This window comes from Melospiza melodia, chromosome 3 (genome assembly GCF_035770615.1).
Source record: "Melospiza melodia melodia isolate bMelMel2 chromosome 3, bMelMel2.pri, whole genome shotgun sequence".
NCBI lineage: Eukaryota > Metazoa > Chordata > Aves > Passeriformes > Passerellidae > Melospiza > Melospiza melodia.
Genome location: NC_086196.1, coordinates 67,899,710 through 67,914,703, shown reverse-complemented (window position 1 = coordinate 67,914,703; position 14,994 = coordinate 67,899,710). Strand labels below are relative to the sequence as shown.

Below are 14,994 nucleotides of genomic sequence, written 5' to 3'. Positions count from 1 at the left end.
TATATTCAGAATTGCTGCCATGAAGTAGGATTGACTGTCTTGCTGCCTGTCTCAGCCTTTCAGTGGCAGAGTTTACAAATTCAGTGTTGAGGTTCAGTGCCTCAGTGGGTAAGCAGGCTCAGCCAACACCTAACACAAGCAAGATGAAGTTCCTGCTGACTGAAGGAAAAGAAAGCACTCTTCCCACTCCCTTTCACTGGCCCCCATGCCCCATCCCAACCTTCCCTGAGTTGAGTCTGTACCACCTCTGCTGATTCCAGGTTGATTTCCTGTGGCTGTTGTCATGAGAGGCTTCCCCAGGCTTCCCCTGCCGTTGCCCTGTTACCTGGCTTGTATTGGGTGGCTGCTTCCATTCTCCTGTTACAGTAAAATAGGACAGCATAAGAGAGCAGAATATTCATGGAGCCAGTGAGAATAAGACTCTTCTTCTTGGGAAGCACATTCATGAAGCTGCAGAGGCTTTGGTTTCTTCTTGAAATTAGTGTGGCATTCTGCATGGCTCTTCTCAATCTGGACAGTAATGATTCAGATGTTAACTTGGAAGGTTACAGTTTTTGCATATAAAATTATTTTCTAATGTTAAATAGTCCTGGGAGCAGGGAATGAAACTTGGGATTCTCTGTTCCAGTGGGAGAGTTTTAAGCTATTAATCATATTATTAGTGTTATTATTGGTAGTAGTAATAGTTGTATTGTTTGTACTAACTGGAATAGCATTACTGGGACTGTTTAGGTTAGACAGTTTAGGTTACACAGTTGTAAAACATTTCAGTTTGGTCATTTACTTGGGGACAACTTAGAGATGCAATAGGGAATCCCTCTGAACCTGACAGTAAGAGTCCTAATTATGGCCTAATTAGTGATTCCTTTTTACTCTGCCCAGTGGTAGCTAGGTACAGTTGAGAACATGATTTGTAGCTTTAGGTGTTCCTGAGGTTCAGACACTGAGACATTTGAACAGTGGTTTAATTCCTCTATTAACATAAATGTTTAAAGCTTGCTGTAGTTAAATAGTTGTAACTTGACAATATTTTATCTAATCTTAAGAAAAATATTTTAGTATTTTAAAACATGACTGAAGTTTCAGAAAATACACTGTTTTTTTTTTTTTTTTTGAGAAACAGATTGGGGTAAAATTCTGAATAAGTATGCTTGGGGAACTGAAGTTAGGGTGGGGACATCATTGCATGTGATAATTACGGCTTGCAGCATCTTCACACAGTTTACATGAGGTGAAAACAAGCGTCTGTGACCTTCAAGGAGTGAAGGCTCAGAGTATGAGTGTAACTGATAATTGCACACCCACAGTTTCCATTTATCCTGACCTACAAAGAAACTGGTTGTTGCTTCTGAATAGCTGAGATGTGATCATGCAATTTAGAAAGTTGTACTTTGCCTAACTTAAAACTATCATGAATATTATTATGCATTTAAATTTGTCATTCTATCTTCAGAAACATGATGCTTTTGTTATCTAGAGTTTCTGAACAGAACTTTGTTTTAGGAAAATCTTGACAGTAGGCCAGAGTAAATAGGTTTTGATTTTCCTTATCACGGTGTTAATGGACGTGGATTTGACTGATTTTTTTGTTAAAGGTGCCATTTAATACTTGTGGTAGTTCCAATGTTTATAGTTCTCAGTAATCTTTTTATGACCATAAACCACAGTCTGTGACACTTTTTTTTTTACTCCCTTGTTTCTAAAATTTTTTTAAACAAGGAATTTACATAATGCCTTAACATTATGAAATGGTCACTGGTTTGCACCAAGTGATTATAGAAATGCTGATAGGATTTTGGAGGCGAATCTTGTTTGGTAGAAGTCGGTGGAAGAAAAGCTTTCTTCTGCCTTTTCTCTGCTTCTACTGTTGCTACTGAAGCCTTGCCCTAAACCGAGTTAGAGTGGAGATGTTTTCCCTCCTCGTTTCTTTTATCCTTTTGTCAGTAGAGTGCTCAGCTTGAGGAAGGGAAAATGGCACTTAGAGAGCGTTTCATGTCCTCTTGAAACAGTGTAGCTGCAGAGCTGAGTGCTGTGTATTGCGAGATTTGAGAAGGGAAAGGAGAGAAGCCTCTCCAGCAGTCTGAGGGTGTGAGTGGGGTATCCATGACCTGTTTGTGCTGGCTCACTGTATGGGATCAACATCATCCTGTATAATTCTGTGTAAAAAGTTTGCTTGCATGAAAAAATGACTAATGAGGAAACAAGGCAAATACTGGAGTTTCTGAAAGTGATTTACTTCTTGTTTTGCATTTCAGAACACTGATCCTAAGTCGTCTGTAAAAGGTGTAAGTGGTCAGCTTGGAGAGGGGCCTAGTGATGGACTGCAGCTGTCCAGTAGCCTTCAGTTTCTTGAAGATGAACTTGTGTCTTCTCCTTTACCTGATCTTACTGAGGATCAGCCTTTTGATATTCTTCAGAAGTCCTTGCAGGAGGCCAATATTACTGAACAGACTTTGGCGGAAGAGGCATATTTGGATGCCAGTGTAGGTTCTAGCCAACAGTTTGCACAAGCTCAGCTTCATCCTTCTTCATCAGCATCCTTTACTCAGGCTTCTAATGTTTCTAATTACTCAGGTCAGACGTTGCAACCTATAGGAGTTACTCAAGTGGTACAGCAACCTGTTGGAGCATCTTTTGCAAGCAATACAGTTGGTGTGCAACATGGCTTTATGCAACACGTCGGAATTAGTGTTCCTGGCCAGCATTTGTCTAATAGCAGCCAGATTAGTAGTTCTGGGCAGATACAGCTGATTGGTTCATTTAGTAATCAACCTTCCATGATGACCATCAATAACCTCGATGGATCTCAGATAATACTGAAAGGCAATGGTCAGCAAACACCTGCAAACATGAGCAGTGGCCTCTTGGTCCATAGACAAACTCCAAATGGGAACTCGCTGTTCAGTAACTCAAATTCAAGTCCCGTAGCACAACCTGTAACTGTTCCATTTAACAGCACAAATTTTCAGACTTCATTGCCTGTCCATAATATCATCATTCAAAGGGGTTTGGCACCAAACTCTAACAAAGTTCCTATTAATATCCAACCAAAGCCTATTCAGATGGGTCAGCAGACTGCTTACAATGTGAATAACTTGGGAATACAGCAACATCATGTACAGCAAGGGATTCCATTTGCTTCTGCAAACTCACCTCAAAGTTCAGTAGTTGGTCCTCATATGTCTGTTAATATTGTTAATCAACAACAAAATACAAGAAAATCAGTTACACCTCAGACAGTTAGCAATGCTGGAGGTAGTATTGTTATCCATTCTCCTATGGGACAGCCTCACGCACCTCAAAACCAGTTTCTCATACCTACAAGTTTGTCTGTTAATTCTAATTCAGTTCATCATGTCCAGGCCATAAATGGACAACTTCTTCAGACTCAGCCTTCCCAGCTGGTTCCCGGCCAAGTGTCTGCTGAGCACGTAATGCTCAACAGGAACTCTACAAACATGCTAAGAGCCAACCAATCGTATTCAGGACAGATGCTGAATAATCAGAACACAGCTGTTCAGCTTGTTTCTGGCCAGACATTCACAGCTCCTGGAAACCAAGTTATAGTAAATCATGGAACTTCCCAAATTGTTGGTGGACAGGTGCCACTGCAGCAGGCGTCGCCAACGGTGTTGCATTTGTCACCCAGCCAAGCGAACGTTTCCCAAGGCAGGTCGAGTTTCACCACCATGTCACCTGGGCAGTCCACAGCCTCAAGTATGCCAGCTCCTGGTCGATTTGCTGCTGCCAGTTCTTCTGGTTCCGTGCTCCCCAGCCTGGGAGCATCCGTTCAGTCTGTCGCGTCGGGAGGGAACTTCACGGGGGATCAGCTGGGCCAGAACAGAGCTCAGGTTGCCGTCAGCGCGTCGCATCGTCTTCCAGCATCCTCCTCCAAGTCTGTCAGCACCTTCAGTCACACGTCTGTGGGAGTAACACAGCAACAGTTTGCCTTTGGTCAGGTAGGAAAGCTGCCTGAGAATGTAGCCAAAGAAAGGCTTCTAAGCTGTGCTAAAATTGGCTAATACACAGAATGGTAATTTTGCTGGTTTGTATTGTTACAAATACTGTGGAGCTGCTAAAAGTTACTGTAACCCAGATTTGTCATTTCACATGGTATTTTCTAAATCAGTGAACAACTCTGCCACTTTGATTAATCCCAAATAGTTTGTTGGTGATTTATAGTATTATTTTCAGAAGTGCTTGGCATTAATTTATGTCTGCTCCTGTTTAAAGGAGTGGGCATTGTAAGTTTATACAATTGCAGGCTCTCCTGTAAACCTTACCATAGGCTAGATGTAAAGGCTCAGGTTCATTCTTAGCACTTAAAAATCTTTTGACCTCCCTAAAACCTATGCATTTTCAAAGTCTGACTTAATGAAATTAGAGATGAAAAGGCTTCTTGGGCTTTCTTTTGTTATTTATCATATTGGTGCTTTTGTTATGTGTTTCTGCAGAAGTTAGAAGCTTTCAAATTTGATGCAAAGACAGGAAATGCTTCTTAGAATCCTTAAAAATAAATACCTTTTAAAGCAGTTTGTAAAAGTATAACATTAAAAATAATCCTCTAAGAAGTCAAGCTAGTACCTAAAAAAAAATTCAGAATTCACTTTTAAGGTTTGATGTTGTTTATTTTGTCCAGTAGATACACTTGCAGTATATATTCAACTCAGATTTTTCTGTTTTCATAAGCAAACTTATAAGCAGTCAAAAGTTTAAAAGAAAAAAATCCATAAAGTTACAGAGCTAATTTTAACTCAGTGACTTTTCACACAATTAACAAGCTATTCAATTTCTGTCACTTTTTAAACTTTTTTTTTAATTGGTAATTTTGAAATACTGGTCAGTCTCTCAGAATGCATTTGCACTGATTAGATCTTTCTCTTTTCTCTTTTACTTAGATCTTTCTTTTTCCAAAGGCCTGATGGATTTTTTTTTTAACCAAACTCAAATCTGCAGTGAAACAATGTCTTAGAAAATAATGTGCATTATTTAAAAAATCAGTTATGAACATGTAGAAACACATAGGTAATCTTTGCCAAGATTCTGGTTCAGGTTGTAACATTTTGTTTGCAGATGAGTAACTTGAGGCCTGTCTGATTTCTCTTCATGTGTCTGCATCTTCCTATTTGCAGGTCATGTGCTGGGTCAGTGAGTTTCAGCAGTTATAGAAGCAGATTATTTCTTATTGCTATAAAAGATCATTTTGTTCTTGTGCTGGAATTCAGAGCTGTAATTGGGAACTTTTAGAGAACAAATGGCACTATTTACCAGAATCTTTTTTGTTTGTTTGTACTTTTAAACATTGTACTTTATATACTAAACCATGTATCATTCACTTGCTAAGCAGTGGAGGGTTTGTTCCACTGTGAGTTTTTTTTTTGTTGGAGAAGCAACTTCATCATCTTGCAGTTTTGGAACTGTGAGAAGCTGTGTTTTCTGAGGGCCACTTGTAGTGGGAAATGAGTGATCTTGTAGAATGCAACTGGTATGTATTTGTGCTGTTAGTGTAATTTCTGTTCCCCTCTGATTTACTTTATAAAGTTCTTGAATTTGGAGGGATTGAGATCTGTGAAATTTCACCACTGATGAGTTTGAAGTTAAAAAAGTATACATGGAGATGAAATTTAGGTGCCTTTTCCTTGTTTTTCTTAAAGCTTTCAGTAAATATTTCACTGTGATTTTTAAAAAAATTGTTCTTTATTTTATGTATGTGCCACAGAAAAAGGCTGTGAACCAGACATCACCAGTTTCTGCATCGAAGACACAGGACAATTTGAGGCAGCCTCAGCTAACAAATCTTCTGAGCAACACACTATCAGGTCAACTAAGGTCTTTTTAACAAAATTTTCTTAATTTTCTGCAGCAACCGAGACTCGTTCTACCTCAGTGTGTCAGACTTACATAGGTGCCTCATGCTCATAGAGTTCTAAAGGTTGTTGGAATTTTATTTTTAGAAGAATTGAAGCTATATTTTTCAGTATTGAATGTGTGCTTTAATTTTTCTCAACCATGGCACTTCATTTTGTAGAGAGAAGAGTTGAATCTCCGCAATTAGCAATTATTTCTCTCCTCTATAAAATCCAAAATTACACCTTGTTTCATTTTTCTTTTTTTTTTTTTTTTTTTTTTCAGCTTAGGAAAATAGAAATATTCAATTTTCAAAATAGGCATCTGCTAAAATTCCATGAAAGTTCTAGAATGTTGAATGTGGTGGCTGCTTCAGTTACAGAGATAGGTATTACAAGGTTATGTGCAGGCTGTCATCACTCACTCTATTCTTGAATGGGTCCCTTTCAGTTAGAATAGTTCATGCATTGTTCATGGCAAAACAGCAGCTTTTCAAGCAGCATCATGCTACTGAAAGAACAAAACCAGTACAATCAAAGCAAGCAGAAAAATGCAGTAACTTTCCTGTTCTCTGTGTACATAAGTAACCTTTTGAATAAGGTCCTATACTCTGCCTTGCTTTTCCCCCCCCCCCCCCTTGTGTACTGTTATGTATAAGCTGTCCAGGCAATTCTGTACAATCTGCACAGTATGCTGGGTGTCTTTGGGGAAATAAAACCCAGTAAACTCTTACTTGTTTTGGTTGTAAGGTAGCATGACTGATAAGATGCTGTTTGGATTATGAAGCAAGGCAATTGGAGGAAGTCTGCCTAACTAAAAAAATCTAGGGGAAGAAATGTGCTTGTTGTCCTGGAAGAGTACTTCCAGGAGCTCTAGAAAAATTTGGGTAATCACTTGAGGGAGGATTGGTATTGAAAAGTTTGCTAAAATTTACTGTATGATTTTAGGTAAATTGTTGGGACACTAAACTTACAGCACTTGAATTTCTTCTTATGTTGCAGTACCATGGTGTGATTTATATCTGAGGATTTTTGTTGTTTTCAGGCAAAATATCAGTCCTGTTTAATTTTTATGAGCTGGTTTCTCCACAGGATAGTTACACTAGTGCTTTTAAGCATAAGATACAGCTTTCCTAGAAACTCAGGTGAAATTATCAGGATAGGGATACAAAATTATTCCCCTCTTGCTTAGGATGACAAGAATCTTTTCAACTTTTTTTATAGGACAGGACTCTGGAGGAAAAATCATACAACAATCTCTAGGAACAGCACAGCCACAAGAAAAAGTGATAGGATCATCATCAGTTCAGCAGAGTATACAGGTAAGAACACCTCTATTTATATGTTTCCCTGTCTATCCTGTTTTTTTCTGGGATAGAGCTAATTTTCATCTTAGTAGATGGTACAGTGCTGAGTTTTGGATTTGGCTGTGGATAACATTGGTAACACACCAGTGTTTTAGTTATTGGGCAGTGCTTACTCTGCAAGTCACAGCCTTTCCAGTGCCCCATGCTGTGCCAGGGCACACAGGACAGCTGGCCCAAACTGCCAGAGGAGTGTCCCATTCTCTGGAACATCCCAGGGTGTTCTGGGTGGAAATGTACAAACTAATTGCCTGTGAGCCACTGATGGCTGCTCAGGAATGGGGTGGGCATTGTTCAGAGGGTGCTGAGCAATTGCTTTGGGCATCACTTGTTTCTCCTGGGTTTAATTCCCCCTTTTGCTCTTTTTCATTACAACTTTGTAATAACTATCATTATTATATTGTTTTATTTTGTTTCTGTTTTTAAACTGTTCTTTTCAACCCATGAGGTTTACTTTTTCCTGATTCTCTTCTCCACTGGGGTGAGGGGAGGTAACGAGTAAACAAACAAGAATCATTGTAGGTTTATTTGTAGAGTATATGAACTCCCTCAAACTTGACAAATTCTACCTTGGCATAGTAAATGTTGATTATTTTGCAAATTGATACACTGAATGCTGCTTTGAGATTTAGTTCATTAAGTGGAGTCTGACTGTACTGTTCCCTGAAGATAATTTTGTATGACATAGCAATTCTTCATTGAGTTGGCCAATAGTTCGACCTACTCTTCTCATTATTTCTTACAAACTCAGCTGTTCTCTGGCTGATTGGGAGACAGTGGTTTGTGAGAAGCAGCACAATAGTTCCACCTGGTCTTTGTCTGTTTTATTCCTTACTGCAGTCTTCTTTTACCATCAAAAGTTCTCCCACATAATGCAAGTATGTACAAAAACACTGTCCAGAATGAGTTTTGGAGAGGATCTGACTTAAAATTTTTGTTAGTAAGTGTTTTTGTCAATGCAGTAGGACAGGAATGTTTTTCTATGTCTTATTGATGTACAGGTAGAACAGAAGGTACAATAGTGCTCAGTTAGGAGGTCAGCCTGGATGTGTAATAGTTGGTCAGATGTTCATTCTGCTTGGTGGTGACTACTTTTTGTGATCTGAAGTTGGAGGCTTTTTGAGGCAAATACTCTTCCAGTGTCTCTGCCATGAATCTTTACCCCCTCAGAGAGCCTCTGGTCTTAGGAGAGTGTTCCCAGGAAAATCTTGATTTCATTAAATGTCTAAGCAAAGGAAAAAATGACTTGGATTGCTACCTGATGGGCATATCTGTAGCATTGACACTGAAATAGAATTCCTAGAATGACTTTTACAATCCCCCCCATCCACTGTGGCTTTTGAGAATTGAAGTGCCCAACCTTAGCCTGCTTTCCTCATAGATACTCTAATCCATTAATGTCAGGCAAGATGACATCTTCTGAGAAATGCAGAGAGGGTTTGTCTGAGCAGATTTATTTGTAAAAGTTTTTAGTTGTATCTTTCCTTCTTTGTACCTGCTAACTTTGATCTTCTCTTTCTTAGTGAAGTATGTATAATGCAAAACAGTGGAATTTGTCTACAAACAGCATTTCAGACCTTTGGTTTATGTCACTTCCCTATTTTGTGGGTACACAGTGCCCTGTGAAAACAGGAGATAGTTGAAAGTGTTTATACTTATGTGGTGGTTACAGTTAGTATTGGTGATGTACCTAATTGACAGAAACAACTCCTGAAACTTAGGCTTTGCAAATGAGGGGCTGTATTGTAATTTGTCTTTTATTTTGAACGTAGGTCGATGGTCATTTAGTTGGACAGAAAAGGCCTGCTGCTAAACAGTTAACTAAAGGAGCTTTGTAAGTCACTATTTCGTTTTAATTTTGTTGCAGAAACCTTAATTTTTACTTTGGTCAGTGTAAAAACTCTGTACAGTACGTTAAGTATATACCATTAATTTTTTTGTAGTATTCTGCAGCAATTACAGAAGGATCAGGTACATGCTGTGACACCAGATAAAAGTCGGTTCAGATCATTAAATGATGCAGTTCAGAGACTCCTTTCTTACCATGTGTGCCAGGGATCGCTGCCAACAGAAGAAGATTTAAGAAAAGGTAATTTTCTTTTTCAAATTTGGCAGTAAGTTTGTAATCAGTTTGTATTGAGAGAATTCTTAATGTAAATTCGAGCAATAAGAAAAGGATCATTTTAAAATTTGTACAGGTTATTGAAGAACAGTGTTTGAAAGTGTACTTTGTCTTTCTAGTGGACAGTGAATTTGAATCTGTTGCTACACAACTTCTGAAGAGGACACAGGCTATGCTGAACAAATACAGATGTTTGCTTATAGAAGATGCAATGGTAAGGTGTAGAACCCAGGTGCACTTTGTTTAAGGGATGGGATTAAATCTGTTGAAACAAAGTCTACAGAACAGGTGCATGAACTTCTGTTCTCTGCTTCTGCTTTGCTCTTACACTGAACAGGCTGTGATAGTCAGGAGGGTGATTTCTGTGTATTTCTGTGGATGATGGAACCTGAAGTAGTGTTGATGTTGTCCATTCCGAGGCCTCCAGCCATATTATAATTAGAGCCAAATCATATTACAGTTTAGGAAATCATTGTCCTTAAAAGCTAGGTGGAACTTCATCAGAAGTGCTTCTGATTAAAGTGCTTTCACAATCCCAGGTATGAGGCAAAATAAAACGGACCAAGTTAAAGAATGTGTTTTACAAGGATCAGGAAATGCCATTGTGACCTCAGATATGCTAGTTTTCATACCTGGAAAAGTTTTGAATTTGAGTGTAATAGGCATTTAGATATTTAGAGACAGGGATACATAATACAACTGTTAGAATTAATATGATTCTACAACTAGCAGTTGCATTGTAATAGATCCTAGCCATTAAATATTTGCAAGTATTTGCAGATGCAAAGAGAGGATGGAGGTTGAGATTTGTTCTTTTAGCATCTGGTATGTTGTATGGCAAATCCCATTTAGTAATTTTGAAAGGTTTGTTTCACATAGCATTCAGGTTTGAAACTAGTTGTCTGTGTTATGGCCTAGTGCAGTGACCATTTTCTGTGATGGATGAATCAAAGTGGCTTGAAGGCATTGTCAGTAAAATGTAGCTCTGACCAGCTAGTTACAAGGATAGGAGAGAAGTGCAGGGAAGATGACAGGATGGTCCAAGTTCAAGATTTTTGCTGGTTGATCCCCTAAAAGAGAAGGCTACTGTATGAATTAAAAAAAATTGTGGTATACAATAGTAAGCATACTCAGTCCTTAAAAAGTACAACTCATACAACTGGAATAGCAATTCTCTTTTTTAAAGTCTTTCCCAAATAAAATTTGCAGTACAATGTGAGTAATACTTCATGACTGAGTTTCAGTAGTGGTTGGGTCAGAGACAGGATTGTTGAATTGTGAATGTTCTTTGCAAATACATAGTAAAGGAAGTTTCTTTTCTCTGAAATTTAACTAAGCTGTCAAGGTTTTGATTTGATACCAACATATGAGTCACTCTAGAGATGGGTTGTGTTTTCCCTTTTCCTCCAGCGGATAAATCCCTCTGCAGAAATGGTTATGATTGATAGGATGTTTAACCAGGAGGAAAGAGCATCTCTGACCCGGGAAAAGCGTCTTGCACTTGTGGATCCTGGTAAGTAATGCTTAACTTCAAAATAAAGTGTGGAGTGTTTAAAAATAGTTGTGGCCACAGTGAGGCAGTGATTGCTGTGGATTCCAGTTAGTGAAATACTGAATTAGCATTTGCAAGATAACCTTTTATAACTCCAGAACTGAACAATCCAGAGACATTGTAGGGTTGAAGCAGTTATTTGTGGGGGAAAAAAAAAGTTATCTGTTTGGCAGAAAAATGTTCAAGTTTCTTTTGACAACAGTCATGACTTCTATAGTGCCTCCATCCTAGCAGGGAGGAATCTGAGTTTACTTGCAGCCAGAAAGACCAGCACTGTTTGAAGCATGAACACTCTTGTTCATCTTAATGAAGTGTTGCTCTTGGAGTGCCATGACCATTTAAATGGCACTGTTTTTAACTGGGATGTTGTTAAACATAGCACCTGGAAGCACGTTAATTGTGTATGATTACAGTTACGATTTGTTTAAAGGTTCTGCATGATCTGCATATTTTAAAAGATATTCACAGGTTGTGTTGTAGAAAGTATTAATCTTCAGAGACCATATTTGCATATTTAGAATGCTGGGAAGTGCCCTTAATCTGGTTTTACAGCGCACACGCGTGAGCAGTGTGCTGATTAATTTAGTGCTAATCTCCTGCCCTGTATGCAGCAGAACACATAAGCATATGAACATCTCTTAAAGACCCAGATCTGTAAGCTGTGGATGTTATTTGAATTTCAGTACACAGAAACTGTGTTGTCAGTTATTTGGATGTGTAGGTGATTTTAGTAAAATGTTGCTACTTAATTTTCAGATGGTTATCAGGCCGATTTTTGTTGTTCTGCCAAACAATTTGAGAAAGCAGCTGAAGAAGCTCAGTCCAGCAAAAGTGACCATCAGTCTAGCAAAACATTACCTTCTCGAAGTCAAACCACCAAAACCCAAGCCAGAGACCGACCAAAATCCAGCTCAGCAGAGTCCACAAATCACAGTAAACTTCCTATAGTGCCTAACAACATTCTGACACCACAAGAAGGAAAAGCTTCTACTAAAAAATCCGAGAGCCTCACTAAAGCTTTAAAGTTTGAAAAAGCTAATTGTTCTTCTGAGAGCCAATATGTGGCCCTTTCTGAAGAAAGGATGAGTGGGAAAGATCTTGCCAAGTCCACTGAGAATTCTTCGAGTTCTGAAGACTTGTCAAAAATAGTGTCAAGAGGCAGTCATGGAACACACAATAAAATATCAAGGAATGCAGTTCAGTCTTTCTCCAAGGTAACGTGTAATAATTCACTTCAAGACAAAACTCTGAGGAGCTCTCCAAAGAATGAGGTTTTGCATCCTGCTAACAGGAAAAGCTCTGATGAACCCCAGGAAGACTTACTGCTCAGTAAGAGTTTAGAAACTACATTTAAAAACATCTTGGAACTTAAAAAAGCTGGGAGGCAGCCACAAAATGAGGCAGCAAGTAGTGGCTCCGTTGAATTAGAGTTCCCTAATTTTTCACCTATCGCTTCACAAGAGAACTGCCTGGAAAAATTTATTCCAGACCACAGTGAAAGTGTTGTAGAAACTGACTCTATTTTAGAAGCAGCTGTAAATAGTATCTTAGAGTGTTAATAGTTACAGTACCATGGACAAGTTATGTTTCTCTTAGCAGAAGCAAATGTGAATGACACCACAAGTACAGCCTGACATGCATTTAAGGTTAACCTTTCTAAACTAGATTCTGTTCTGTGTTTGAGAGCAATACTCATTGTGGTTACAGTGAGATATCCAAGTAAAGTTAATCCTTGTTAGAATGCAGTCTGTTAGGGCCTTACTGTTTCAAGTATTATTATGATAGTGCTTTTGATTATTGAGCAGTACTGCAACGTAACAGGGTTGCAGGTTGTTAGGCCCTACATAATACGGTAATATACTGACAATCACAGTCATTTGAAAGGATATATTTATTAAGAAAATGTTTTTAAAGAGTGATGGAAGCAACAATTCTCCCCTACCCTTCTCTTCACAAATCATCAAAATTTTAATTTTTCTGGAAAACCCACTGTACCTCTATTCAGAAGTGATTATTTGCTTTGTTAATGAATCTGTATTCTAGGATTCTTAAGTTGGAAGGAAATCATCAGTGTGTTTACAAGGCTTCATAATTTAAACTTTAAGTGCTTTTCTATTGCTTTCTGAGCAGAAACTAGTACTTGATATATTTGTAGTGGGTAACTTTAGTCTGTGGGATGATATTATATGATCTTAGTCACAGTGGCATGATATGAAGTAATAAATGCTCGACTAAGGAAGGTAGAACGGAAGCCAGTAAATAGCAAAGTGTACAGGATGAGGCCATGATAGAGCCATGAATTTATATATATAATACATATATATGTTATCTCTTGAGGAAAAGATTTTGCATTTTATAATTGGATGTAGTCAGCCTTGAGTCTTTCTGAAGTGGTATAAATGTTTTTTTTTATTTGTTGGTTTGTTTTTTTTTTTTAGACCAAGTGTCAAAAGCACTTTGATTTGAAAACTGTATTTGTAGCTTATATTTTAAGAGGATGTTAGCCTTACTCTGAGTAAATTTAAAGGCCAGTGTTTATTTTTGATTCTTTTTGCTTTTTGCTGTCAGAGAATGTTAAATCATCCACCGTAGCAGTCATTATTATCAAGATATGTACAGACCAAAGTTGATCAGCAATCCCATTGTTTAAACATATCAAAAAAATGTGTAATTATTAATTCATATTGTAAAGCCAAGTGAAACCATTGCATGGTTTGCATTTGGCTTGCTGTCATGTTGTTAAGATAGAATCTTATTATTTTATTTATTTATTTTAATCTATGACTTTTTTTGCTGCCCATGCTGCTTTGTTCTAGTTTACTTTGGTCATGAGTGCTTCTGTGCACATAAGCGCGCTGACGTTGGTCACGTGTGTGTAGTACATATGTCTGCTCAGGAGGATACAGCTTTTGTGGTTTCTAAGGTATGCTCATGTGCTCCCCCAGAACTTCTCCACCATTTCTCAGAAACATGACCAGCCCTTTTCCACACTTGCTGATTTTGATTTTCATGGTGTAAGAGGCTCATTGTGACAAGCTGTGGTTGTCTGTCAGATTGCCAGGAGAGAAACCAAAAGGTTTTGCTGGTGTGTAACTCAGTCCATCTGAACGGCACGGAAGGAAGCAGAATTAGATCCTTGGGATAGTAGAACATTACAGTCAGCTCAGTACTGAGCTGCAGTCCACTGTCTGACCACTAAAGGAAACCAAATCTAGAAAGCAATGAGAGAGAGATAAACTTCCTTAAAATTCATTTCCCCTTCAACACGAATGGAAGTACTGGTTTTATATGTTACTAATTGCCATTTTAAAAAAATGTGCCAATTTTAAAGTACGTGTTTGTAAAAACCCAACATTCCCAAGTGTTGTATGTGATATTAATAAGTATTGCCAGTTTTAAATTTTTGGTTGGTTGTCCACAGAGTAGACTCTCAGGCAGTTAGTTGTTTTCTTATTGGCAAAACTGACAAGATAGTCTTCACCTATTGCCTTTTTAGATTTAATAATATTCTCATGGCTGTGTATTCTGATGCATATTTTATCATTTTGAAAGTGTAATTAATTTATCATTCTGAACTATTTAGGAAGGAGAGCAGTAAGTTACACAGCTGTATGCTAACTAGTTAAATTTTTCTTTTGAGGAAAAAAAAAGTGAAGTTGCACATGCATCAGTCCCCTTGCTTGTTGTGCCACCTCGAAATGGGTATGGGGTTTCCAGCCTCTCTGCAGCAAATACATAACTGGTTGTGTGTCTTCTATTGGGTCTCATTGGGAAGGGGGGACAATGGCATATAAAAAAGTTTTATATGCCAAATTGCAAAAAGTAATCGTGATTGATTTGGTCAGACACATTTCTCTGAACTGCTGATGAGAGGAACCCCTTCAACAATCCTAGTAAGATTGATCTTAGATTGTTAATGTTCTGTTGTTCACTCCTTTGAATTAAATTCTAAAGGAATTCTGGTACGTGGTGAAGCAGTAAATGAAATAATTGTATTTTTGTGGTGCTTAAAAAAAGTTTATTAATCATATGGGCTCAAGTCCAGCAAAGTATTGTGAATATGCATGACTTTAAACATGTTTTCATTATTTTGCTGGATCAGCATTGTGA

General features: G+C 38.1%; 1 protein-coding gene across 7 annotated transcripts in view; it reads left to right on the top strand.

Moving 5' to 3' along the window:
• The window catches only part of BICRAL (BICRA like chromatin remodeling complex associated protein), a 43,500-nt gene extending 29,626 nt beyond the window's left edge, over positions 1-13,874 (top strand). For all 7 annotated transcript variants that reach the window (XM_063152110.1, XM_063152111.1, XM_063152106.1 and 4 more), the window contains 8 exons: positions 2,256-3,959; positions 5,720-5,819; positions 7,071-7,168; positions 8,983-9,044; positions 9,154-9,299; positions 9,452-9,546; positions 10,743-10,845; positions 11,641-13,874. In XM_063152110.1, the coding sequence (XP_063008180.1) occupies positions 2,256-3,959; positions 5,720-5,819; positions 7,071-7,168; positions 8,983-9,044; positions 9,154-9,299; positions 9,452-9,546; positions 10,743-10,845; positions 11,641-12,443 (3,111 nt within the window). In that variant the 3' untranslated portion in view covers positions 12,444-13,874. The remainder of the gene's footprint in view (positions 1-2,255; positions 3,960-5,719; positions 5,820-7,070; positions 7,169-8,982; positions 9,045-9,153; positions 9,300-9,451; positions 9,547-10,742; positions 10,846-11,640) is intronic.
• The last annotated feature ends 1,120 nt before the right edge of the window (positions 13,875-14,994 follow it).